This window comes from Orcinus orca, chromosome 12 (genome assembly GCF_937001465.1).
Source record: "Orcinus orca chromosome 12, mOrcOrc1.1, whole genome shotgun sequence".
In the NCBI taxonomy this organism is placed as follows: Eukaryota; Metazoa; Chordata; class Mammalia; order Artiodactyla; family Delphinidae; genus Orcinus; species Orcinus orca.
The window spans coordinates 74,238,532-74,266,223 of NC_064570.1; the positions used below are offsets into that span (position 1 = coordinate 74,238,532).

At 42.1% G+C, this 27,692-nt stretch overlaps 1 protein-coding gene across 5 annotated transcripts; it reads left to right on the plus strand.

Annotated features, from left to right (window-relative positions):
* Positions 1 to 411: 411 nt before the first annotated feature.
* On the plus strand, positions 412 to 27,692 carry ELOVL4 (ELOVL fatty acid elongase 4). Of its 5 annotated transcripts, XM_033428576.2 has the most exons (8): positions 412 to 814; positions 6,745 to 6,870; positions 10,667 to 10,793; positions 16,952 to 17,139; positions 18,519 to 18,599; positions 21,757 to 21,928; positions 22,992 to 23,119; positions 25,632 to 27,692. In XM_033428576.2, the coding sequence occupies exons 3-8, from the start codon at positions 10,772 to 10,774 to the stop codon at positions 25,905 to 25,907; spliced, it is 867 nt and encodes a 288-aa protein (XP_033284467.2). In that variant the 5' UTR covers positions 412 to 814; positions 6,745 to 6,870; positions 10,667 to 10,771; the 3' UTR covers positions 25,908 to 27,692. The 5 variants fall into 5 exon arrangements, with proteins under 5 accessions (XP_033284467.2, XP_033284469.2, XP_004270140.2 ...); XM_033428578.2 differs by lacking the exon at positions 6,745 to 6,870; XM_033428581.2 differs by lacking the exon at positions 10,667 to 10,793 and having other exon boundaries at positions 417 to 814.

Below are 27,692 nucleotides of genomic sequence, written 5' to 3' on the forward strand. Positions count from 1 at the left end.
ACAGAACCCAAGGGAAATCGAAGTGAATGACAGGTAAGGACCAAAGCACGTCGCCTACCTCAGCCTTCCCCACAAAACGCCCATTCTTCCCTGTCCCGTTTCCTAAGGCGCATCCAGGGTGGATGCGAGGTCACGCGTGGGAAGGCGTCATACTCCTCCGCAGGGGCCCGATGGGAGAGGGAGGCGGGGAAGGGGAGCAGGGAGACCCGCGGGGGGAGGTGGCAAGGGGAGGCCGCGGTGCCCCGCAACCCAGACCATGCGTAGAGGGCGAGGACGAGTGATGCGCGACGGCCAGCGCCTGCGCGGCCCCGGCTCCCGCAGGCCCCTCCCCGCCGCAGTATCCCTGCGCAAAGTCCCCGCGCGCGGGCGGGAGGAGGGGCGCGCCGGCCCCTCCTCCCCGCACGCGGCCACGTGACGCCGGCCGAGGAGATTGGAGCGGCGGCGGCGCGTGGCGGCAGACGGGTGCAGCACCGGGCACTCACGGCAGGACCTCCACCACCTCCTCCTCCCCCCGGGAGCTTTGACGGTACCTTCTCCTTCGCCCGGCTCGTCGCCGCCGCGGCGCCCCGACGAAGGGGAGAAGACGCAGCTGGGCCGCCGCCGTTAGAGGGGTCGCCGGCTGCCGCTCGCTCGGTCCGCCGTCGCCTCGGAGGTCGATCCTCCCGCGGGGTCTCCGCTTCCTCCTCCCAACGCCAGCGCCCGCTCACCGCCGCGATGGGGCTCCTGGACTCGGAGCCGGGCAGCGTCCTGAACGTGGTGTCCACGGCGCTCAACGACACCGTGGAGCTCTACCGCTGGACCTTGTCCATCACAGGTAAAGCTCTCCATCCTCGCCTGGCCCCGCGGAAGACACCAGCCCCCGGCCTCGGAGCGCCCGGCCCGGCAGCGCCCCCGCCCCCTGTGGCTGTTGGGATGCTGCGGATCCGAGGAGGTGCCGGGCGCGGAGACCGCGCTAGGGCACTGGTTAATCTGATCCGAACGTTAATTCTTCCCCCTCCCCTCGACGCTTGCCCGGTTTTCCTCTGAGCTTCCACCATCTCTCGTCAGGTTCTCGGATGCAGGAGCTGGCATTTCAGATGGAGTCTGTGCTGCTGAGAGCTCGGCGCAGGCCCGCCCCACCCTGTGGTCCCACATCTTCCGAGCTCTGACACTTCTCTTTTGCACAGGGATCATTTTTAACATTTAGCAATATTCCATCGGTGAGATGGCTCGGGAGGGCAGAGGGCCCAGTGGTCGCTGTCCTTTTGCTGTTTTTGGCCTCCTGGTTGCTTTGACACACCTGCTAATAGTTTCTTGTCTAGCTCGTCCATCTAGAATATAATTTGGAATGAAAAGTCAAAAGCCATTGTTCGGCTCCTTGAACCTTGGAGGAGGTTAGTTTCCAAGGCTTTTTCAACAACAGATAGGCTTGAAGTGATTGTCTGTGATGGCTTTGCGCAGTGCAGTGCGGTCAGGGGGAGGGGGAAGGTTAAAACACCGGGAAAGAAGTAGGGAATCTTTAGGAAAGGGGGTCTCTACAGCAGCACCTAGAGGTGGTCCCAGAAGCCTACACGTATACAGTTGTCTTAAATTGGCAAACTTTTCCCTTTCAGTGTTGCAGTTTGACAGGGATGGTTAGTTGGCTGAGCTAGGCAGCTTTTCTAAGGGGAAGAGTTGTGCTAATATGTTATTTTTATATTTTACCATTTGTTTTCTTCATTTACTTAAGTTACTTTTGGGTTTAAAGCATTTACAAGTTTTTGAAATAAACAGTTAAGCTAACAGGATTTTAGAAATGATCTTATGTTTTGCCATTTCCAGTCCTTTTGCAGTATTGCCCTGCATCCCAGCGGCGGAGGAGGTTAACCTTACATGTTAGGACTGTGCCTCCCTTCCCAAGGAATGGAAATATATTCCTATAGTTTGGTGTTCGTTGTTAGAGTCAATGAGACAGTGGTTACAGCATGAACACAGTACAATACATGGGATATATGTCGTGGAAAAAAAGGTGTGCTGGAATTATTTATGTGTGAGACAAAATGATTCTTTGGCATTGATATGGCTTTAACTTCTTTAGCAAAGTGTATTCTTTTTCAGAAGATCTCAAGTTTGACATTGAGAAATAAGCTACTTATTTAGCTGTTGCACTTGCAAATGGTTAAAAAGCACTTTTTAATGGAGTCGTTCCTTTTTAAGTCTCTCTTCTATGTAGTGTATGCTGAGGTTATGCTGCTATACCTACAAAAACTGGGAAAGATGTATCCTTCCCTTCATCTCTGTGATTTTGGTTATTTAAACATTGTATCAGGGTTTCCCACGACACAATTGTACAGAGCTGAACGTCAGGCAAGCTCTTTGGCAGATAATTGCACTTTGCATGCTTCAGAGTTGAGGCCTCGTCAAGGTCCTCAGATCTCCATATAGCCAGCCACACCCAGGACTTCTCATTCCTGTCTGTCTTCCCTTCCTACCTCAGAGCTTTCCCACCTCTGGAGTCGCAGAGCAACTGACAGCAAAGGTAGAATATGCCTTTCTGTGATGGTTAATTCCTTCCTAATGATGCTTGTATAAAAAAAATCACAAATGAAACGGGAAGCTTTGTGCACTTGCCTCATGTGAAAGCTGTCCACGAGCCTGTGAAGGGCAAATAATATAATATTGAGGGCCAAGCCGGAGTAGTGAGAGTAGCCACTAGAACGAAGTGACCTCTCACTAGCAGATCAGAGGGAAGGTATTCACCCATGCTCTGGCTATCCACTTACGAAACCTGAGACTGCTTCCTTGCTTCCTGTAATGAGCTACCTAGTGTAGGTAGATGGTATTTCTTAGCCAACTTAGAGGCTTAGTGGGTTCTACCTTGCTGCTGTGTAAGAGGGCTATTTCATCAGACTCAGGCAGAATAGGTCTGCCCCACTCTCCGGTCTTTGATTCATTTGCACTACTCTGATTCCAGGAGGATCTCCTTGCTATAGTTTCATGAAAATCTGGGTGAAGGAGTTTCAAAGTAGAAAAGTAGCTTATGAGATGAGGCTGAAGAAGAAGTCGATGAGTCAGAGGGGAAGATAAAAGTGGGCAGAGAGAAAGATGGTGTTGAGAAATAGCTGTGAGTATGGTTAAAGAATGCAGATCATTCAGGGAGAGAAAGAAATGAGCAAGGCTCTGTGCCCTTGAGTGCTTTCATCCTCACACTGTAGTTGTGTGCTTCTTTGTTTCTGTTTTTTCAGTTCATTAAATACTTCTCTCCACTGAGGTTTCTGCCTAAGTGTAAAGTTAAGTGTAAAGTTTTCTGCCTAACTCTTATCTACTTTGGACTTTCAGAACAGGAATAGTTACACATTTGTAGAGTACATTTGATGAGCCCAAAGGTTTTTGCCCTAGGGCAGTTTCTGCAAAAATACCATTTTGCGCTGTTATATCAAATGGTGGTTTTTTTAAAATAAATTTATTTATTTATCTTTTCTTTTTTTATTTTTGGCTGCATTGGGTCTTCGTTGCTGCACACAGGCTTTCTCTAGTTGCGGTAAATGGGGGCTGGTGGCTTCTCTTGTTGCCGGTCATGGGCTCTAGGCTCGCGGGCTTCAGTAGTTGTGGCACATGGGCTCAGTAGTTGTGGCTCACAGGCTCTAGAGCGCAGGCTCAGTAGTTGTGGCACACAGACTTAGTTGCTCCGCGGCATGTGGGATCTTCCTGGACCAGGGCTCAAACCCATGTCCCCTGCATTGACAGGTGGATTCTTTACCACTGCAGCACCAGGGAAGTCTCCCAAATGGTGGTTATTTAATAAAACATGTCCAAAGCAATGTATAAAAATTGGGCTTGGGCTTCCCTGGTGGCGCAGTGGTTGAGAGTCCGCCTGCCGATGCAGGCGACACGGGTTTGTGCCCCGGTCCGGGAAGATCCCACATGTCGCGGAGCGGCTGGGCCCGTGAGCCGTGGCCGCTGAGCCTGCGCGTCTGGAGCCTGTGCTCTGCAATGGGAGAGGCCACAACAGTGAGAGGCCCACGTACCGCAAAAAAAAAAAAAAAATTGGGCTTTTCAGAGACACATATCTAGCAAATACAGACTATGTCCCACAGTGTATAAACACAAAGTATTACTTTTACTACATCATTAATACATTGGAGTCAAAACTTTGAAAGAGCTGTACTTTTAGAAAAACAGCAAAAATAAATTTTCCCTTCTCTATATTATATTTTTAGATATTTTGAACAAGCAAGTGAGTCTTGCTTTATAATATATAGGAAACTGTAGACTGGTATAGGACATTTTTATACCCGTTGGTGGCATGAGAGTAGGTACTCTGATGTCATTGTGTTTTTTTCTTCTATTTTTTCACTTTATGAGTACATTAAAATTATTAGGACTGGGGTCCTAGGCTCAAAGTGTACATCCATTCAAGAAGAATTGTATGTAAAATTTGAAAACCAATGAGTCTTAATACCCCCAACTTATTAATACCCACTTGTACCCGAATTGTACCTTATATTTTCCGTTGCATTTATTATTTTAATAAATACTTATTAGTACCATTTTGTGTAACTGACATTAACATAGAAACATCCTAGAAAGTTAGTAGCCAGCATGCCCACAATAAGGCCAGTTGTCTCTTGAACTACCATATTTCTTTTTGACCACATGTTTTTTTTTTAATTATTTTAAACTTTTTATTTTATGTTGGAGTATAGTTGATTAACAACGTTGTGATAGTTTCAGGTGTACAGCAAAGTGATTCAGTTATACATATACATGTATTTATTCTTTTTCCAATTATTTTCCCATTTAGGTTACATAACGCTGAGCAGAGTTCCCTGTGCTATACAGTAGGTCTTTGTTGGTTATCTATTTTAAATACAGCACTGTGTACATTGACCACATGTTTTTAAACAGCCATTGTTCTTGGAGTATGTTTGTACATGCATGTGTGTTTGGTGGGGGACTTTGACACTGCTCTCTGTTCACACATATGGCCCCCTAGACTTGGGTGAAAAATGAGTGTCTACTTGGGAGTTGAAGTTAGAGCATGAAAGGCCAGTCTAGCTGGCCTTACCCTCACTTTGGAGCGGCAGAAGGGAGAAGGGGATGAGTGGTTCAGGAGGAGGGAGGACTCCTGTGGGATGATGATGAAATTCAGAAGCTAGGCTTGTATAATCTTTCCTTCTTACCTCATCACCTGCCACTGTGCAGGCACAGTTCTGGGCTCCGGGGAGAGAATGAGGACACTCGGTCACTGCCCCATGCAGCTTACGGCCATTCCACCTTCCTTGGCATCATGGTCTGAAGGCAGTGTGATCAGAGTCAGAGTCAGGCCTAGTTGGGGCCTAGGGAAGGTCAGGAGATTGCTTCTCTACCCTCCTCATCTCCACTTCTACTTGCACCGCAGTCTTGAGTCGTGAGAGGAATGTACGGGCTCTGCCTTTAGAGTATTTTAGCTGTTTCACCACGTGAAGTTCATGTGGGTACTGTTGGGGAGAGTATTTGAAAGGTCGACTAAGGAAAGGGGTGTCAAAACTAAAAACCCATGGAAACTGGGAATGAGTTTAAGGGCCAGTGAGTCAGCCTGGCGTGCGAGGGGATGTTTAACTCAGCTCAGATACGTAGGGTCTGTCCCACAGATTGCCGGGCTCCAGAGGAGCACGGGTCTTTAATATCATCTATTATAGTTACGTTGGTTTTGTTATTTGTCACAGTTAGAGTTTTTTATCTACACTATTATCTAAAACAGATTTTTTGTTTGGCCTAGCCTGGAAACTCACTTACCATTCTCAATGTTTCTTTGAGAAAAGACATTCTAAGTTCTAGGCAGTTAATTAAAGACAAATATGTGGAACATGTCCATCTTCTAATGTGGGATCTCCCTTAGGCAGCATTTTCAATGGGGTCCTGGTCTTATCCTTCTTTCATAACCTCCCTGAAGCCTCTAGGAGGTCCCTGCCATTTTAGGGTTGTTTGTTTGTTTGATTCTTGTTACTTTTTCCCTCACCAGTGGTTTTTGGTGGCAGACTCCTGGATTCTAATGTCTGATGCTCTTGTCCATTCCCCAGCAGCATGTAGCAAAGCATCCAATCACAGATGGAATTCCAGAAGGGGAAAACAGTGCAAATTCTAAAACTAGTGTCAGGACACAGTTTTTTGTTTTTGTTTTTAGCGGTACACGGGCCTCTCACTGTTGTGGCCTCTCCCATTGTGGAGCACAGGCTCCGGACGCGCAGGCTCAGCGGCCATGGCTCACGGGCCCAGCCGCTCCGCGGCATGTGGGATCCTCCCGGACCGGGGTACGAACCCGTGTCCCCTGCATCGGCAGGCGGACTCTCAACCACTGCGCCACCAGGGAAGCCCCCAGGACACAGTTTTATACAGTTAGATTCTTTGGCTTAGGGAAACAAGGTTTTAAGAATTACGTAGATAGTTATATCAGGCAGTGCTTTTGTGATCTTAAGTGCCACAAAGAAGTTGATCATCCTTTTAAAATTCGATGTTTTATTTTTTTTTGTCCTATGATAATGTCATTAGTGAATGATTTAATATTATTAACATAAGTATTATTTTACATTTATTGAGTCACTTATTATTTTGAATTAGACATATATTAGCACATACAGAAGAGTTGGGTAACAGAAGCATCTGTCTTTTCTCGTGCTACATGGCTCTTTTTTCTTTTTCATTATTAGGACGTTTTTCAATTAAGGTGCTGTTGTTTTATTTTACCTTAGAATGAGAATTTATTAGAATATATATTTAAAAAATCATATGGGTTTTGACTTTTAGAAAAGAGAAGGGAGGAAGAAATACATGGTCTTTCAAAACCAGTTTCCAGCTCTCCGTTCTAACTTGGTCAGTCAGCACTTCCCTGCCCACAGACGTGCAGCTATAGCCAACTTGGATAACTCACCCGTGAGTAAAACGTGTGCACGTCTGCTTGACGTCCCTTATCACACTGCCCTTGCCTTTACTGCCCTTTCCCCTGGCTCCTGCCACACGTGCCCGTCACCAAGACCCTCCCGGCTCAGTCTCCCTCCCACACGGAGCCTTTCTCCATCGTGGTACCCGGAGCAGCTCATTGCTGCATCTGATCCCATCATCCTAAACAATTGCTCATGTACATCCTTGTGCTGTTCCTTCTGGGACTCTGTTGTCTTGTACTGTTTTAACCTTCATTATTATTTATCTTTTCACTTTGTATTTTTCTCCCCAACACTAGGAAGTGCCCATACATTTGTTGATTTGATACAACCCTCTTAATCCAGTATAATTTCAAATAGTGATATATTCTGGTTGCTAAATACTAATAAGGTTTTGGGCTACACTAAATTACAGAGAGTTTTAAAAATGATCTTTATCATTTTTAAAGGTAGTCATAAATTCAGTTGATGTTGACTAAATTTAATGAAGGAATCAAACCATTAAATCACTTAGCACGAAATACTTTCAAGAGATATAAAATCAGATGTAATTCTTCCTCTCTCTTCATAGTCTGTGTGGAAGCCTTGTGATGTGTGTGGGAGTGAGGAGGGCAGCCTGGTGTAGGGGATGGAAAAGATCCTGGACTTGTGTTTAGATGACCGAGGCTTTAGCCCCAGATCTGCCGCTAATTAGCCATGAGAGTTTGGAGCTGTCCCTTTGCTTTTCCAACTCAACTTTTTTCATCTCTTAATTGAGTTGAATTAGGTAATCTCTAAGGTCTCATCCGGCTCTTAAATTCTGGATATAGATAGAACTTTGAAAAATTCTTTAAATAGGTAAAGCAATTTCAAACAAACATATATTGATAAGTAATTGAAAAACCACATTCTGTGCAACAATGCCAATCTTTCCCAGCAAGACTGTTACTGGTGCTGCCCAAGTAGTGAAAATAACAGATTCACATTAAGTCCTCTTTTGGGCTTCCGTGGTGGCGCAGTGGTTGAGAGTACGCCTGCCGATGCAGGGGACACGGGTTCGTGCCCTGGTCCAGGAAGATCCCACGTGCCGTGGAGCGGCTGGGCCCGTGAGCCGTGGCCGCTGAGCCTGCGCGTCCGGAGCCTGTGCTCTGCAATGGGAGAGGCCACAACGGTGAGAGGCCCACGTACCGAAAACAACAAAACAAAAACAAAAACATATTTAGTCCTTTTCACTTTCTCTTATCTGCTCCATAGGAAATAGTTAAAGGAATAGAAAAACAAAGGGATACGGATATTTAAGCACCTGTTTTGACAGAGCACTGTGCTTGTTGCTATAATTCTGTACCCATTTAATAATATACACATTCCTTGAACAACCCAGAGTTAACTATTTTGTCAAAAATAATAACAGTAACATTAGAGAATAAGTTTATTATTCTGCAGGTGGTTTCATGGTCTTGGGCATGGCCAAGGGCAAATTATTACATTTTTACATGGTCTTGGGCAAATTATTCCTGATTCTTTGGGGCTCATATTTCTACCTGTACAATTAGAAGGTTTGAGACTACATGTTCTCTTAAGGCCATTTTATTGAATCCTTGTAATAACTCCTAAAACAATGGCTTAGGTAGTCTAAACTTAATCTTTATATTTTTTTCTATAGAACATAAAAATTACTGATGGTAATTTTTCTTTAATTTGGTTTAACTCTTCTCTTGGGACAGAGGAGGATTTAGTGGTTTGATTATTGTCAGTAATAATGACAGTGCTAACACGTATTGAGCTCTTATTCTGTGTCAGACACTATACACGCAGTGTCTTATTCCTCCCAACAACCCTGTCATCACCCATAAGGCCAGAGAGACTAGGTAACTTGCTGAGGCTTATTCAGCTGCTAAATGAGGAAGCTGGGGTTGTCAGGCTGCTAGTCTGACTTGAATGCCCATATCCAGAACCTAGGGAACTCCTCTAGGTCAGGAAGAAAAGGCCTGGAAGACATCGAAGGGCTTGACTCTTAGCAGGAGGGGCTCAGATGATCCCTGACGTAGGACACACCTGCGTGGAGGCATGGGTGCAGAGGGAACGGGATGCAGCGGAAGGAAGGGCTTTGCGGTGTCCACGTGTGCTGGGAGCTCTCCCATTTAACCATCGCCCATCAACCCTGTGAGATGGTTATTATTTCCTCATTAAAAAGAAGAGGGGAGAACAGTTGACTCTCCATCCATAGCGTCTGTCGCCCACCCCATCGCTTTCAAAACACCTTACTCTCTTGGTCCTCACAACATCATTTTCTCTTTTCCTTCCTCTCTGGTTGCTTCGCAGCCACGGATCCCACTCTTCCCTTAAGTGTTCCCCAGGGTTCAATCTTTGTTCCTTTTATTCTCTCATTCTATGCGCTCTTTCCCTTGTGACCTGAACTTCTGCTGGGGTTCTCACTGCCGGTGACTCTCTTGTGCGTCTGCAGCCCTGGCAGTCATCTGCAGTTCCAGAGCCTACTGGATGCCTCCACCTAGGTGTCCCATGAGTGCTTCAAACACAAGCTGTTTAAAAATGCACCTGATCGGACTTCCCTGGTGGCGCAGTGGTTAAGAATCCGCCTGCCAATGCAGGGGACATGGGTTCGAGCCCTGGTCTGGGAAGATCCCACATGCTGCGGAGCAACTAAACCCATGCGCCGCAACTACTGAGCCTGCGCTCTACAGCCCGCGAGCCACAACTACTGAGCCCGCATGTCACAACTACTGAAGCCCACACGCCTAGAGCCCGTGCTCCACAACGAGAAGCCACTGCAATGAGAAATGAGAAGTCTGTGCACCGCAATGAAGAGTAGCCCCCGCTCGCCTCAACTAGAGAAAAGCCCGCGCGCAGCAACGAAAACCCAGTGCAGCCCAAAATTAAATAAATAAATTTAAAAAAATGCACCTTATCATCTCCTTCCAGATCTGTTCCTCTTCCTTTATGCTCTGTCCTGGATCCATGACTTTACCATCTGTGCCACCAGGCAGGTCAGAAATCTGGGGGTAATCCTGAACTTTTCTTTCACTCTCACCTCTCACGTCCATGTCAGCCACCACGTCTGTAGATTGTGCCCCCGTGACTTTCATATCTGCCTATCTTTTCCGTCACCAGTGCAGACCCCGAATCCAGGTTTCCCTCATTTCTTGCATTATAGTGGTCTCCAAGGCTGGCTGCCCGTCAGCATCACCAGGGGAACAGTAGATACTGGGGTGGAGCCTAGGAATCTGTATTTTTAACAAGCAGATGATCCTTCTGCGGGCAGCCTAGCAACAGACAGATACCTGAGAACCATGATCCAGCTGGTTTCCCTGCCTTTCCCCTTCAGTCCATCTCCCACTGCCTCCGTCATGATCTGCTAAAAGCCGAATGTGGTCTCCTGTTTCTAACCAATGAAGCATCTCCCCTTTATCTACAGGATAAGTTCCAGCGTCTTCAGCATAGTTTGTGAGACTCTCCCAGGTCTGATCTGACCTGTAAATCTCTAGTCATTTCCTGCCATCTTTGCTTGAACATATGCTCTACATCAGGCCTGCTTAGTTTACAAAATAAGTGCCTTATCTCTTTATTTGGGGCTCTTTATACATACGGTTCTCTCTGCAAGAAAGCCTTCCGCCCTCCCTGTCTGCTTGGCAAGCCCCTCCTCTTTGCTTCAAGGAGCAGTTCAGATGTCAGCTCTGGAAGTTGCCCTCGTCGCCTCTCTCCTGCCCTGCCACTGTTCTCAGACTGGCCTCTGACACTGCTGTCATCGTCCTGCAAAGCAATTGATTTTTCATGTCTGTCTCCTCCAATAGCTGGCGAATTCTGAGAGGTCAGGGGCCAAATAACCTGTTGCAAATCACTTAGCTCAAAAAGGATGGAGGGTCTGACTTGAAAAGCTGTTCTGTATACCATGCTGGATGATTTTAAGATATAAATCAGGTAAGGAATAAAAGACTCTTGGTGGAGGGTGTTCAAGGGAAGTCCGACTTCAGATGGACCATTTTTCCTCCCATTTTTAAAATAAAGGTGTAAATTTATACGTGATAAAAAGAACTCTTTCCGAGGATCAGTTCGTGAGTTCTGACAAACGCATACGGCCGTGTAACCATTCCATGGCCTTTTAACGTGGATAAAATTGTGTGATTGCTATCCAGGCTAATGTCTGTAAATAAATCAGTCCCGCAGGGCGTGAGCTTTATGAAACAGTCAAAATGTTCTAAGTGGAAACTCTTTGCTGAGAAAGAAGTTAACTCTTAAGGGTCTGGACGGTTAAGGTAATGTGTCTTAGTAATTCTTATTATTGAAATAAAGTTTCTTGTTCCTAAACTTGATTTGCTATAATATTTAGCTTTAGGGTTGCTTAACTTTAAAACTCAGAGAGGGAACTCATTACCAAGGGAGACAGCTTTTCTACTTACAGAAGAAGAGACCCCATGGTTAGAAATTTTCTGAACTTAGGTGTAATTTATTTCCCTAAAGCTCTTCTCACTGGCCCTCTGGCAATAGAGCACAAGTCTGATAGCTCTTTAGTATTTGATGAGGCCTCCTTTGTTCAGGCCAGGCATCCTCGGTCCTTCCCCAGCATTTAGTGTCACGTCTCCCAAAGCATCACGATCCTGGACCAGGTCTGCCAGATGCACCACCCGTGAAAACGTGCGCCTTGGTTTGTTTATCTCTTGTCCTTCTTTCCGCTAAGAGGACTTTTGTAGGTCCCTCTTGTTTTCTTTCTCCTGAAGGAACATGATTGACAGGCACAATTCTATTGGAAAATTTTCTTTAAACCTATAATTTAGGAAGAAATTGATGGGAGCATTTCTCCCTTAGAATGAGTGGGCATGGTGACTGAGTGGTCCTGGAGGAGCTGTTGGGCCACAGGAGGCTTTTTGCTCCACCTTCTCCAGCAAGTCTCTTGGCCTCTCTGCATCTCATTTTTGAGGCAAAGGGATCATTTCTAAATCTAAAATTCTACACATCTGATTTAGATCAAGGCTTCCATGCAACATGAAAGGCTTAAAATTGTTACTAAACAGGCTCAAAAATAAAGAGCAAAATCATCAAGATACGAAGGCGTAGACCTGTTGATAAACATATTAATAATATGAAATACAGAGAGAAGACAATTTGGCAAACAGATCGACTGGAGTCCAATTTGTATTTCTACCATATTGATTCCCCCACACCCCCACCAAAAAGAAGAGTTTCTCAAAGAGAGAATTCCCAAGAGTGTTACGTGAAACCCATTTGAATCTCGGTATTCCTTGATGACAGAATTTGACTTCAGTGGTGGCGGGAGGGATAGGGTTTCAACAGAAGTTTTCTTTCTTTTTTTTTTCCTAATAAATTCATGGTATGGAGTCTCACCCATAACTGTGTGTAGGATTAGGGTATTGACAGTGTACCAGAAATATATCTTCTTTTACTCTAATATGCCTAATCTACATTTGGATTCAGTGTAACTCAAATGAATAGAGGATTTAATTTACCTTCAAAAGGTTATTAAAAAAAATAAACACCAAACTCAGGAGGAGAGGTCAGACTTATGGTTACCAGAGGTGGAAGGTGATGGGACGGGGCATTGGAGGAAGGGTGGTCAAAAGGGATAGACTTCTGGTTATGAGATAAGCACTAGGGGTTCGGTGTACGACGTGAGGACTGTAGCTAACACGACCGCGTGGTGTATAGGAAAGTTGTTAGAGTAAATCCAAGAGTTCTCATCACAAGGAGGAAAAATGTTTTCCTTTTTCTCTTCTTTCTTTTCTTTTTATTTTCTCTATGTGAGAAGACGAATGTCAGCTGAACCTATTGTGGTCATCATGTCACAGTCTTTGTAAATCAAACCAGCATGCTCTACGCCTTAAGCTTATACAGTGATGTATGTCAGTTGTTTCTCAATAAAACTGGAAAAAAGCCAAAAGAAAAATGTAAGCAAGTGCACACATCTTTCTTAGAAGAAAGGCAACGTATAAAAAATGTCATTTAAACATTTGTGTTAATGAAAAGCTGGATAATTCATTATTTTATATAAAATAGTTCATTATTAATATAAAATAGGTAAAGCTTCGGTACTCGTGGTTTTTCTTTACTGTCCTAATCTGCCATCACTTGTTTTTGGTTCGAGGCTTGGGGGACTGTTTAGTAATGGTGAATTTTCATATCATCGTTTGATACTATTGTGACCTACTCAGTCCTTCTTTTTCGTGGAAAAGGGAACATGTAAAAGAAGTGTAGGCTATCTTGTCAGATAGAAATATTAATGCACACAAATTCAGAAAGACACAGATAACTGCAAAGACATGGAGAAATTTCATGCAAATGTTATCACAGAGTGGAGGTTGCTATTGTACTGTGACTCACGTTGCTGACAATGACTACAACTTCTGTGATAATCATTGGGGGTAGATGTTTTGAGAGTTCTCTGACCCTTGTGAACTGGAGGGCTAATGTGAGGTGGATATGGTGTGAAATGTCGCCTTTTATAGGCTGGACATAGGGCTCTGTTAAGTGTTTGTCAAGTGAAGGCATGACCTGCACTGTTGGGTGTTGTGTTTTTTCCCTGGAGAAGGCAATGTGGTAAAGGCGTTGAGCCCCGTGGAGCACACATGCTCTCAGTACTGGGAGGGGGTGGTGTTGACTGACTTCAGGTTAAAGCTGTGAGCTGGCGTGGAGGAGGTTTGGGAAGAGCTGTGGGAAAGGGCTGCTGGGCTCTGAAGAAACCTCCACTATCAGTAACTGTACTGTTGGGTTTCACTGAAGGGATAGACAATAAGGGAGTAATATGAAAAAAAAAAGATCTACTCATTTATTCATCAAATAAATGTTCAGGCGCCTCAGCAGGCCTGGTAATACAAGAGCGAGATACCCAGCCCTGCCTTGAGGGAGACGGCATTTTAAGGAAGTTTACAGGACCGTGTGATGCCCTGTAAGGGAACATACGTGCAGGGACTCTGGCCGTGAGAGGTGGGTCCCCTGGCCAGCGGAAACTGCCTATTTTCTTGATCCAGTTTTCCTTACCTTCAATTCCATTCTTCCTCCTAATTGTTATTTTAAAAAGTAACAATTTTCAAAAGTTTAAAAAAAAAATCCCAATGGATCCCCTAGTTTTCTGATTCTCAAGGACGGTCCATGACGCTCTTGGCGTAGAGTCAGTTGGAACTTCCTAGAAAATGCAGAATCTTCCTAAAAATGGGCTGTACCCTGAGCTGCTGAGTCAGAACCTGCACTGTAACTGTGCCGCCAGGTAATTCTTCTCCTCATTAAAGTTGGAGAAGCACTAATCTAGTTCCCCTTCATCTCTCCGTCAGGAGATGAGGACCGATTATGCCCTTAAGGTCCTACCCAAACTGCGGAGCTGGCGTTGAAACTCAGCCCAGCTGTTTACTGATGGAGCCTCCTGTGCCTTCTCGGATACGTCTGCTACTCCTTATCCGCTCCCCTCCACCTCTGTACCCTTCTCTTGGCCTCTGTCAGTGCTTCATCTCATCAGACCTTCAGCTTCTTACTTGTGTCTCTTTAAATACCCCTGTTGAAAACGTAAGGTAGATAGCTAGTGGGAAGCAGCCGAGTAGCACAGGGAGATCAGCTCGGTGCTTTGTGACCGCCTGGAGGGGTGGGATAGGGAGGGAGGGAGAAGCAAGAGGGAGGGGATATGGGGATATATGTATTCACTTTGTTATAAAGCAGAAACTAACACACCATTGTAAAGCAATTATACCCCAATAAAGATGTTAAAAAAAAAAAAGAAAAACATATTGAGAATATTAAAAAAAAAATACCTCTGTTGAGTGAGTTACTCATACTGTGCATCTGAAAGAAGGAGCTTATTTATTGATTCTTGATTTAGGGGAAAGTTTGGCCCCATTTCCCTAGTTTTTTCCTGCTTGCTGCTCAGAACTGCCTTTGAAGTCAAGAGGAATTCTGTGTGTATAAGAGTAAGACAGGGCTTCCCTGGTGGCGCAGTGGTTGAGAGTCCGCCTGCCGATGCAGGGGACACGGGTTCGTGCCCCGGTCCGGGAAGATCCCACATGCCGCGGAGTGGCTGGGCCTGTGAGCCGTGGCCGCTGAGGCTGAGCGTCCGGAGCCTGTGCTCCACAACGGGAGAGGCCACAGCAGTGAGGGGCCCGCGTACCGCAAAAAAAAATAGTAATAATAAAAAGAGTAAGACATAATCCGTGATGTCAGAAATTATAGTCTCCTTACAGGTGGATTTATCTTCCTGTCTCTGTTACATAGGTTCTCTCATAACAGAGTCCTTTTGCTCTTTGTATCCATGGGAAAAGTAGCATCTGCCCTCTCTCTAGTTTGTGGATGGAGGTGGAGCTCCCTGGCAGCTCCTTCCCTAGTGACCTGAAGTACAGCCAAGCTTTAGGATTTAGGGGGTTTGTATTAGTTTCTTTTTTTTTTTTCTATAATATAGAAAAATAAAGATCTAAGTCGATGAATACCCCATGTTTTAGGTTGGCTTTTGGCGTAGAAAGATATGCACAGAAGAATAACATGACAACAGTAAAGAAAAGGGAACAATCACTGGTAAGACCATAGTGGCACAGTGCCTTCAACAAAATCAGCCCTCCATCTTTTAAGTCACCCCCTCCTTGTAAGAGGATTACTCTCTCTCCTGTCTTTTAAGTACTTTAGTTTATTTTTAATTCTAGAATATGTTTTGATTTGAATGACAGAACCATAATTTCCATGAATAGACAGAGAGTAGGCCTCCTCTGTAAACGATAAAGTAAAATCAGTTTTTCTGGGGTTTTTTTGTTGTTGTTTTCTTTCAAGTCACTATCCCACCCTTCTAACAACTCTTATTTTATAGAAACCATGGTTATTGTGTCACGCCCCAACTTCAGAAGCTATGTGATTAAATATTTTTGTATTTGTGTTTCATGTCTTGTATCTTATTTTCTGTTGACAGCATATAGAAACAGACTAATTTATTTTTAGGTAAAGTATTTTGAAAGACAGTTAACTTACCCAGAGCTATTTTGCATATATAGTTTTAGTAAAACTGACAGTTTAAATAGGGGGATATTGTAATGAGCAATTAAGTTAAATTCATTTAGTCTAGGTTTTACGAACTGGCTGAAAGATAAATTTTTTTTTTTTTTACTTAAAAAAATATATTATTTTCCTCAAAATAGAACATAGAAGTGTTTTGCATTACCAAGAATAAGCTAGACATTAGATTCACAACCTTTAAAATGCTGTTTAGCTTTTAGAAATATAAAAATTAACTTCAGTGTCCTTTTGTAATGTAAATTTTTGTCAACCTCATATTTCATCATCATGCTTCTCTTAGAAATGTTTTATTTGTGGCAAGATTCTATTATAAATTTGATGCAGGGTTGCATATTTGAATTTAAAAACAGTTGATTCATTTTAAATGAAATAATATGTTACATTTTATATATATATATACACACACACACACATATGCAAGGTAAATGATTTATAGCTTTAGAGAAAAGTACTTAAGTTGGTTATATTCATGGGAAAAAAGGTAGACTCATGTTCTCAAGGAAAAAAAAATGTCTTGAATATGTGGTTGCTGTTTAAGTTATAGAAATGTAATGATCTCTAACTTAATCCTCAACTTAATACACATATAACTGTACTCTTGTCTTCAATATCCAGAAGTATTCCGGGGAACAGCTTCCATGCTCCAGACCTCTTCATTTTACTAAGTTTTTCCTGCTTTCGGCATAGGATGGAGCAGCTTCCAAACTGTGCTAGTAAATTTCAGATGTTTAATATGAAAGTCAGGTTTCTCCTTAAAGTATTTATTTTCTATCTATGAAACCTTTGATTAACTTTTCATCCCAAGCCTCTTCTGAATTTTCAATGAGCTTTGTTTCTTCTCTCTGTTCTCGAGGTTCTCTGTAAAACATATAACGTGTGCCTTATGTAATGAAACTTCATTTTCAAAAGGTGCTCCCAGGAACTGGTCTTGTTTCTTTGGTTTTTACGTCATGTATTTTTGTTGGGCCTCTAAGAATCTGTATTTGGTCAAATTAGGAAAACGAAGTTGAAACATTGTGCTTCCTAATAAGTTCATTTTATAGAACATTTATTGTATAAGGAATTTTATGTTCTCTCTGTAGATAAACGCGTGGAAAATTGGCCTCTGATGCAGTCCCCGTTGCCTACGCTTTGTATAAGTACCCTTTACCTCCTGTTCGTGTGGCTGGGTCCAAAATGGATGAAGGACCGAGAACCTTTCCAGATGCGTTTAGCGCTCATTATCTATAATTTCGGGATGGTTTTGCTTAACCTTTTTATCTTTAGAGAGGTAGGTTTACTAAAGTTCACTTTATAATTCCCCAAGTCTATTGCAAATTAAAAAAGGAGAATGTGTAAAACTATCATTGTAACGTTGTGCCCTAAGATAAATGTTAGCTACTCTAAGAGTAAATTTTATGTTATTGACAGTTTTCATTTTTGGATAACAAAAATATGAAACATATGTAAAGTGTAAAACAGTTGTTTAAAGTGGGATTTTGAAGCAGACAGATTGGATTCTAAAATAACCCTTACTAGCTTTTCTGACACTGGAAGTTATTTAACTTTTTTGAGATTCATTTTCCCCATCTGTAAGATGGGCATAATACCTAACTTCTAGGGTATTAGAGATAAGTGAGATAATTTTTACATTTGGAACATATTAAGCGCTCAGTAAATAGTTGTAGCTATATGTTTATAATTCTTATTCAGCAGTTTCAGGTTTGGTAACTGATGAAAATATGCAGATGTAGAATACCGATCTCAAGTTTAAATCCTATTACATAGTGTAATTGTATTTTATGTTGGAACTGAAGTGAGTTAACTGTTATACAGCTGTTGCTACTAACCACTGCCCACCTTTCTGGGCAGCAGCAAATCCTCCATGGCATTTTGAAAGAAAATCCTAAAGGCTGGATTGGCACAGCCATTTCTTAAGTTGTAAGAGTGAAAGGAATTTGTTTTCCACGAGACTCCTCATTAATGTTCTGTATGAACCCAGAGTACTGGACTGGTGATGCTAGGGAAAAGAACAGTATGCTCCTTTTTTTTTTTTGCGGTACGCGGGCCTCTCACTGCTGTGGCCTCTCCCGTTGCGGAGCACAGGCTCCGACGCGCAGGCTCAGCGGCCATGGCTCACGGGACCAGCCGCTCCACGGCATGTGGGATCCTCCCGGACCGGGGCACGAACCCGTGTCCCCTGCATCGGCAGGCGGACTCTCAACCTGCGCCACCAGGGAAGCCCAAGTATGCTCCTTTTAAAAAACCTTTCTTTAATTGACAACTTAGCCTACAGAAGCTCAACTTCATGAAAAGCTTTAACTTCTTTGGATACTTTACCCAATTTGTTAGATGCAACCCACTCTGGTTCAAGACTAGAAATCCGTGCAACTCTTGCTGCATATGAGGAATCACAGTTTCTCAATATTATGAGGTAGAGAGTCTCTGTCTCAGTCCAAATGTCACATGTCATTTTAAATTTAGATTTCAATTTTAAAATAAATTGACAGTAAATTTTAGAAATTCCAACATATTAAATGTTTAATGCATTGAAAAATTTTAAGACCGTATTGCTTTTAAAAATATTTTGCAAGTTTGCATATTGTAGGTAGTGCTTATACATGCTGTATCTACTGAAACTTTACTCCAAATATCCTTCCCTTTTTCCAGCTATTCATGGGATCATATAATGCAGGATATAGCTATATTTGCCAGAGTGTGGATTATTCGGAAAACGTTCACGAAGTCAGGGTAAGTACCTTAAAAACACTGTTAATCAGTAGAAGCTGGTTTAATATTGTAGTCCCTAGTCTGTGAAAAACATTCCTCAGTATAGTGGTAAGAGTGTACTGGATTGTTTCGAGTCAACAAAGCTTTGCTTTTTTTTTTTAACTACATAATTGAAAATCTGTTTTCACCCCTCCAGTATCTTCTCTCATTTGGTGATGTGAGACTGAAGGTGTGTTGGATTACTAAAATGCAGTACTCAAAAAAATAAAAAAAGAAGTTCCATGTATAGTATAAAGATGATGTTTTAGATTTTTGTTTTTCGGTCAAGAATAGAAACTCTTAAAGAAAGCTGAATTCATTTGTTAAGAAAGCCTGAGGAAAACGAACATCTTATAAACTATGTACTGTTTAGTAAATTAAGCACAGCACAACTTGTATAGGTATAAACTCAGTTTTTATCATCTTTGCAGAAAAGTAGACTAGTAATATAGTGTTATCATATTGTACTTTGCAGTCACCTGCATCAGTAAATTATCTTATTTTATTAACTATTTATTGAACTCCTCGTGTGCTGTGGTTCATATTAAACATTACATATACATAAAACATTTATATAGCATATATAACATATGTTATATGTATGTGTGTGTTTTATGTTACATGTAATATATGTATTAATATAATTTGTAGTAGCTGCCCTTGGAAAAAAGTAGCTCTTTAGCATTGGGGTTGGACAATATAAATAGCAGTATTCATCAAGACCCAGCACCAGATTGCTTTCATGTAGTTACCATTTTATGTCTCTGTGTTCATTTCCCTATTAGGAGATATAATGCGCCGATGAAAGAAAAATCACCCCTTTTGGTTGTCATGTTGGTTTTATTCATTGAACAAATGTGTATTGAACATGTGCTATATGCAGATAGCGTGAGGGGGCCCTGGGGACCCAGGTGGAAAGGCAGATAGGATCCCTGCCTTTGTGGAGCTGACATTCTAGCAAAGGTGGGAGAGGCAGACACTAGTCATGTAAACAAATGGTTAACAAGAACCTAAGACCCGTGATGCAACTGAGAGGGAATGAGAGGAGCCCCTTTATACAGATTTGTTGGCTACGGTAACCTCGCTAGAGAGCCTCTCCCTGGGTGGAGTGCTGACTCTGGTCTTGCTCAGGCCGGGGGGAAGGAAAGGGAAGAGCACTGGGCTTGCTTTCTCTGAGGAGTGAACCTAGGTAAACCCCTTGGACGAAACAACATGCTAACATTTTGGGGATAAAGTTTTAAAAATACCACTCTGGTCATTGTGAGCCTACCATCCTGGCATTCATAAATGGTCAGTTCTTTAAAAATTGAGAATGGACTTGATATGGGGAGGGGGAAGGGGAAGCTGGGACAAAACAAGAGAGAGGCATGGACATCTATACACTACCAAACGTAAGGTAGATAGCTAGTGGGAAGCAGCCGCATAGCACAGGGAGATCAGCTCAGTGCTTTGTGACCGCCTGGAGGGGTGGGATAGGGAGGGTGGGAGGGAGGGAGACGCAAGAGGGAAGAGATATGGGGATATGTGTATATGTATAGCTGATTCACTTTGTTATAAAGCAGAAACTAGCACACCATTGTAAAGCAATTATACTCCAATAAAGATGTTAAAAAAAAAAAAAATTGAGCTATTGTGAGAACTGAAATCAAGTAGGAGAAAGAACCAGAGCGGCAGCAGATTGCATTTGAAAATTTCCTGGCTCTCTCCTCCTCTCTAATATGAGATGTGGCAGAATAAGTGTTTTACCCAAAGACTCATTTTTGTATCCATTGTTATGTAGCCAAGAAGGATCTCTTCACTTTGATGTAGCTATTCAGTTTACAAACTAAAGAGAAGGATTATTTATTACTATTCATGAGTTGTGGCTAATTTAGAGGCCCAGATGGGGGGAGAAATAAGACATTATCTCTTCCCTTCTAGATGAAGTTTGCTGCACCAAAATGTTATACTTTAAAGTACTAACATAATAGTGAATACTATAGTGTTGCCGTGAGAAATTCCCTATTTCAAGCCTATTTTCAAACAACTTTATCATTTTCAACAATATTATTACTCAAGCAAATTCAGTAAATAATTCTCAGTTTGTAAATACAATACTAATTTTTCTTTGGCCTTTCTCTTTCTTCCTTGCCTACACTTTAAAATTGTCATTTTGTTTTTCAAAAGCAAAAAGCCAAACCCAGACAAACAAAAACCCGTGGCATCCAACAGGTGCAGGCATAAAATGAGGAAGGTCTCTATCAGCTGTGAAACACCTAAGCCTGGCTGTGAGTGAATCTGCCAAACCCCTGACCCGCAGAGGTGTACGAACAGATTTCAGTTATGTACCGCTGCCTTTGGTATTTGTACATAGGACACGTCATAGAAAATACTTGACATAAGAAAGATGAATTGAGGTTACTATTTTAGTAGGATCCTTGGAAAATATTTTAAAACATATATACAGAGGTCACCTCTCACTGGATCCTAGATCTTTAATCTCAGCATGTAATGTAATCTTTCTGCACCATCTGGTGTCTTAATTAGAGCCCAGGAAAAGAAAAGACCTATTTATGTAAGCAGGATTATATTTATGACCTAAGAAATATTTGTTGTGTGTGTTTGTTTGTTGCAATTTATCATTTTAAAGACGTTACTGCCTAATAAAAACTGTGATTAAGTATTTTGTTGCATATTAACATATGTGAGAGAGAGAGAGACAAGACACTCACAGAGCCCAGTTGATACCCAAGCACACTTGCAAGCATCTCTGAGGTATGATATAGGCTAGGCATGAACAAGTGAAATACCTTTACCAAGTAAATATCTCAGTTTCTCTACCATGTTGAAAATCACAGCAATGTGAAAGTGTTTACAGCTCTGCATTCAGCAGTTGGGTACTGGTGACATCCAGCTATGGAACAGACTGAAAATTTTCTCTGAACTGTTGGCACTGTGTAGATATAAATTTGGAATCTTTCTTTCCCATTATTTTCCCTGTGAATAGATGCCTAGGTTTCACACCCACTTAGACAAAAATGATTCTGTGCCTCCTACATTTTGTGCAGTGAAGATTGTTTAGGACTTAGAATGTGTAGAAAACCATGTGATAGTGTCATTCTGGTGTTTGTAAAATGCTTTTTTCCCTTTCTTTCTACAGATAGCTGCTGCTCTGTGGTGGTACTTTATTTCTAAAGGAATTGAGTATTTGGACACAGTGTTTTTTATCCTGAGGAAGAAAAACAACCAAGTCTCCTTCCTTCACGTATATCATCACTGTACAATGTTTACATTGTGGTGGATTGGAATTAAGTGGGTCGCAGGGGGACAGGGTGAGCATTTTCAGGAACATATCCCCAGGCAGTAAATTATGTAAATGTGGAAGATGGAAAGTAGTGAGAATTTGACTTGGTCTATAATTTAATTTACTTTCATGGTTAATTATTTCTGTGTTAATTTCACTTTAAAGAAATTTGAAGACAGTAAAGCTTTAGCTTTTTATCTGTGACTACTTTCACACCTACAGATTTACCCCAGAGATAAGCATAAACGAATCCCAAACATAGCAAGTTATATTTTGATAGGGAACAGTTCTAGTGGTTCTGATCCAGAGGATACCAAGATACAGCTTCTCAGTCTGAAGGCTTTGTCTCCTCTCCAAGCCCAAAGCCCACTCCTGCTGTCAGACAGGCCCAAGTGCACCTGTTGGTTCTTACTCAAAGGAAATTGTGTGTAGCCTTCTCAGTGTTGAAGAGAATCTGAATTCACGGTTTGGCCAAGGTCTGCCTCCAGCTTTTCAGATGCCTGTACACTGGAGATGATTCACATCATTGAGCTGTAAACAGACCATTCCTCTGATGGGGACCCAGGGTACAAGTCAGTATGTAATAGTACAGTTCACCTTGCTACCTTCCATTTAAAACTATTTAGGAAACTAAGAAATAAGTACTATTTTGTTGTAGCTATGTATATCAGCACATGTAAAGGCAATAATGAAACATTTACAAATCTGCTTAAACAATTATATGTACCATGACTTTTTCTCCCCAAGAGTAATAGAATGCAAAGTAATACTGGCAGTAGTTCTGTATTGGGGCCTACTTAAGCCACTGGAGTACCCTCATTTGAAAACTTGCCACTTTGAAAGTCCTTTGCATTTGAAGGACACCCTTTTTTATTTATATGGTGAAAGCCTGACTCTAAACTTTAAAAATACTTGGCATGATCTGAAGAGAAGGCTTTTCCATTAGAACTATTTTACAACTTTTATTCCTCATCTGTACTCAAGATTAAATGTTGGAAAATAATGTAGATTCATTTATTTTATGTCTTAATGGTTTATCACCTAATACAGGTTTCTGTATCTTGTAATTAATTACCTCTGTTTTTCTAAAGCATTTTTCGGAGCCCAGATGAATTCCTTCATCCATGTGATTATGTACTTATACTACGGGTTAACCGCCTTTGGCCCATGGATTCAGAAGTATCTTTGGTGGAAACGATACCTGACCATGCTGCAGCTGGTGAGTTAAATGCTTCTAAAGTTTTTTCTGGTGAAACACTGAGAATGTTTGAGTCTAATTAATTGTAAAGTACTGAGTCGTTTTCAGCAATTTTCTGTTACCAAGCCGACTTTCTCTGTGCTCCAGCTATAGGAGTTGAGGCTGTTTGGTTCTGAGCTACCTGTTCATAGACCTAGTGGTCATGGCCACTCGTTTTTTAAATGTCCTTAAAAGACCAGACTCAGCTCTTGTCTAAGAGAAATATCCTTTAAACATATTTGTGAAATGGATGAGTAAAGACCTAAGCACACCACAAAGTACACAGACTCATTTATGATTAGAAAAATAATCTAACTTCTTTCTTAGGCTTTTTTTTTTTTCCACTTAAAATGTTACTACTGCCTCTCTTCATCCTGCCCTTATGTAAATTTTGTTGTCTATTACATTTTTCCATCCTTGTGAACAGATCCCATACGTTTAGAATATGAAAGTTGTAGGAAAGGCACAGAGCCAAGGAAGGGGTGGGGTAAAGGAAGGGACGAAGGGGGACTTCCCTGGCGGTCCAGCAGCTTCCACCACAGGGGACATGAGTTCCATCCCTGGTTGGGGAACTAAGATCCTGCATGCCTCATGGCACGGCCAAAAAATTAAAAATTAATTAAATTTAAGAAAAGGAAGGAGGACCAGAGAACTCTTAATTCCCCGACACACACTCATTAGCGAGCAGAACTCGGTATTCTCAAATGCTAGTCTTCAGAGCAGGCAGTTCTCAGCACCTACCCCCAGTAGGACTTCTTGTAGCATCTGGGTGCATCCGTGCAACCTTCCAAGCCAAGCACTAGCCCAGTAACCAAACTGGAAATCCAAAACCAACCTGGTAGCTATTCTTAAGCCTTGGAATTTATTATAATTTGCTTTAATCATAGCACGTACACAGTTTTATCAGTGTACAGTGGAATCACATTTGGAAAGATTATTCATCTCTGCTTTAAGTTTCTAAACAATAGGCTAACCAAACAGGAAGCACAACCTTTGGGAAATGCTGGGTGTGCAGGATTCATCTGTAAGTAAAGTGCTACAGGAAGCTTCCTCCAGTTTTTGTATAAGCCATTTATATAGTTTGTGTAATTCGTTTCTCTCAGTAATTATTAGATGGTCCCAAGAAAATGAGGAGGTGACAAAACTCACGTGAACTCTCCATCTCTGCTTTGCTGGAGCCCGCACCTGACTGTCCTTTAGCGATTCCGCCCCTCACACTCACCCTTCTTCCGTGATGCACGTCCTAAAAACCATTGTGAAATCAAAAGTTCTTAAAATCTGGATTTTGCCATGGAAAACTTTTAAAGTTTTTTAGTCTGATAGAAATTTGGGGCTTAACATGGGATAAATTTTAAAACTAATATTTAATATAGTAATTAATATTGATAATGCTGTCCTTTAAAGAGAAACCACAATTGCCCTTTCCAAACAGGATGTTAATTTCATGAAAGGTAGTGTATTTCCAAGCGAGAAGTTCTCACAACAGTTAATCGTGTATGTTAATCTTGTAAAAAGCTAACCCTTGTTAATACCATGGAATTCATAACTCTTGAGAACCATTCACTCTTTTTACACTTATTTTCAAATATCTACAAAATTTTACCAAAAAATCTTAGTCTTTAAAGACTTGCGTCCCTTCAAATGCATATTTACCTGTCTGCTATTCTGTAAGAAACAAGTAATGAACCACTTTCATAAGCTCATTTTTAGAAGTACATGTACCGGCTTGCTGACAACTTTGTGGAAAGAAATCAGTCAAAAATATGGGAGGAGGGCTTCCCTGGTGGCGCAGTGGTTGAGAGTCCGCCTGCCGATGCAGGGGACACGGGTTCGTGCCCCGGTCTGGGAGGATCCCACATGCTGCGGGGCGGGGCGGCTGCGCCCGTGAGCCATGGCCACTGGGCCTGCGCGTCCGGAGCCTGTGCTCCGCAACGGGAGAGGCCACAGCAGTGAGAGGCCCGCGTACCACAAAAAAAAAAAAAAAAAAGGGAGGAAAACAAAAATTGACGAGCCTATAGTACCACTACTTTACTCTCTTAGGCCACTGATATTCCCTCTCATGAGGTAAAATTATTCAACATTATGCAAAAAATAATTCCTTGAGCCCAGACACCAGGCCAAGGGCTCGGGAATCATGGAGGCCAACGCAGAGCCCCACTCTCGGTTGTACACGGGTGGAGAGGTGGACAGTCCAGAAGTCAGCAGATGCAAAAGACACAATTCCTATGAAACGAAAAAACCCACACAAAACAGAACCCTTCGGTTAAAGGGATGGAGGTACCCTCTGGGTGGAGGTACTTGAGTCTTAGCAGGAAGCCCTAGCTGAGGACATGTCATTTGAGCAGCAGCCTGAGTAAGGAGGAACCAGAGAACTCTTAAGCCTTGGACCGTGGGGCGACGGCATGGGCCTGGCTCAGCCGCACAGAAGATGCTGAGGTCGTGACGAGCTGCTTGCTGCCCACAGTAAACGTACCTGCGCTGTTTTGTTTTTCAGATTCAGTTCCACGTGACCATTGGGCACACAGCGCTGTCCCTTTACACCGATTGCCCCTTCCCCAAATGGATGCACTGGGCTCTCATTGCCTATGCAGTCAGCTTCATATGTCTCTTCCTTAACTTCTATGTTCGGACGTACAAAGAGCCTAAGCAAGCCAAAACTGGAAAAACAGCTGCGAATGGTATTTCAGCAAACGGTGTGAACAAATCAGAAAACCACCTAGTGGTAGAAGATGGAAGAAAGCAGAAAAATGGAAAGGCCAAAGGAGAGTAAAGTGAACTGGGCCTTACCTGGTGTCGACAGCGAGGAAGCTCTCACTTCACATACGATTTCAGGGAAACCAGAAGCAAATGAGGGTTTGGGGATAGGGAGAAAAAGACAAACGTGCTCTATGTATTAGTGACCTTTAGATTGAGTAAAGTGTTAAATACAACACCCAGATGTTTTATTTATGAAGTTTTTATTTTAAACATTTTTTTTATTAGCCTTGATGTTGTCAGACCAAAGCAATCATCACGTGACTTTGGAGGCCCCTCTCCCTGTTCATATTCATGTGTACAATGTATGAGTTTTCATGTCTCTTCATTCTTCAGACTGATAATCACAGAAACATGGTCTTTATGCCTTTTTTTTTTTTGGCTAAATTGCTACTTACCTACTGATGAAAATCAGGTACCTTCCCTCTTCTGGTCCCAAACTGGAAATGCAGCTACTTTAAAACGTGCACGTTTGAATTCATTTGCTGACTGGAGTGGTCAAATCTCTCCACCTCTAGTCTGAAGATACCCTCTTGGTTGGAATTAAATTTTAAAAATCTGATGATCTCTGTAGACGCTTAGAGGCTTGATGATGATGGTGTTGGGGAAAATAAGAATTACAGTAAAATCCTGCCCGGCGACTCAAAGGTCACCGTGACCTGCAGCACAGATCACTGTGGGAAACAATTTTTGTGATGAAAAGGCAGCCTTTCAATACTCCTGTTACTACCAGATATATATGATAAACGTTAAGGTTATTGTCTGATTGGAACATGAAACAACTCATGTCTCTATTAGTAACATCATAGTTACATTTATGTGCTGTTAGAAGAGAGTATGTTGATTTTTATCAGGCTTTCCTTGTTTTGATTTGTGGCTGTTACCGATTTTTCATATGTGGAAATATACCTACCTCTTCTGTTGGAAAGAACAGTTAAAATTAAATAAATTTTAATTAAAAAATCAAGGAGTCCTCTAATGTAGATTTTAATATTGACTTTCAAATTCACTAACACTGTTTTGTGTTTTTTTACAAGTAGTGTCCAGCAAGCTTCTCTGTGAAACTATCCTTCTCTTTTAACGTGTTTAATTTTGGATACTTTTCTTGTGACAAAGTTGCAAGATCTTATCTGTAACTAGATATGAAGTGTAAACCCATTTTGGTGCAATATTCTTGACTCCTTGGTGCTAAAGATCATTAAATTCAGTGCTTGATTGTTACAGAGTGTTAATTGCTAAGACATAAAATGAACACGAAAGTGAGAGTAGCCAGAATCAGAAAATGAAATTTGCTCTTTACAAAGGAAGTGTTTCATGTAATATAAAAAAACAACTGGAAATTCACTAGGAAAGAACTTGCACCCTGTCTTATTACATAGGTTAAATTGCTAGTGGGTATCGCACAGGGATCGTTCGAGAAAATGTGACCATAAAAAAAAAAAAAAAAGGCATGAATATTTCTAAGTATAAGTATCTTTAACATGTCAAAACTGCATGTGCAGGATGTAATGCTCTTTGTGCAGAGTATTTCAGAATATTTTGTAAACCAGAAAATATTTATTGTGCATTAAAATTACACTCTTTCCCCCCAAGGCATGCAGACATGAGAATTACAGACAATTTGCCGCGTATATAATAGTTTGGTCTAAGAGGATTCAACACTTTTGTTTTTGCTGCTCAGTGTGTAATGACTAGAGATGTGTAAATCTTTGTGAGCTTTCTGTACTGGTTCCCCAGAGCTATTCCTTCCCTGCTACCTGATTTCAGCACAATAAATATACTACTGCTGTGGGAAAAATGA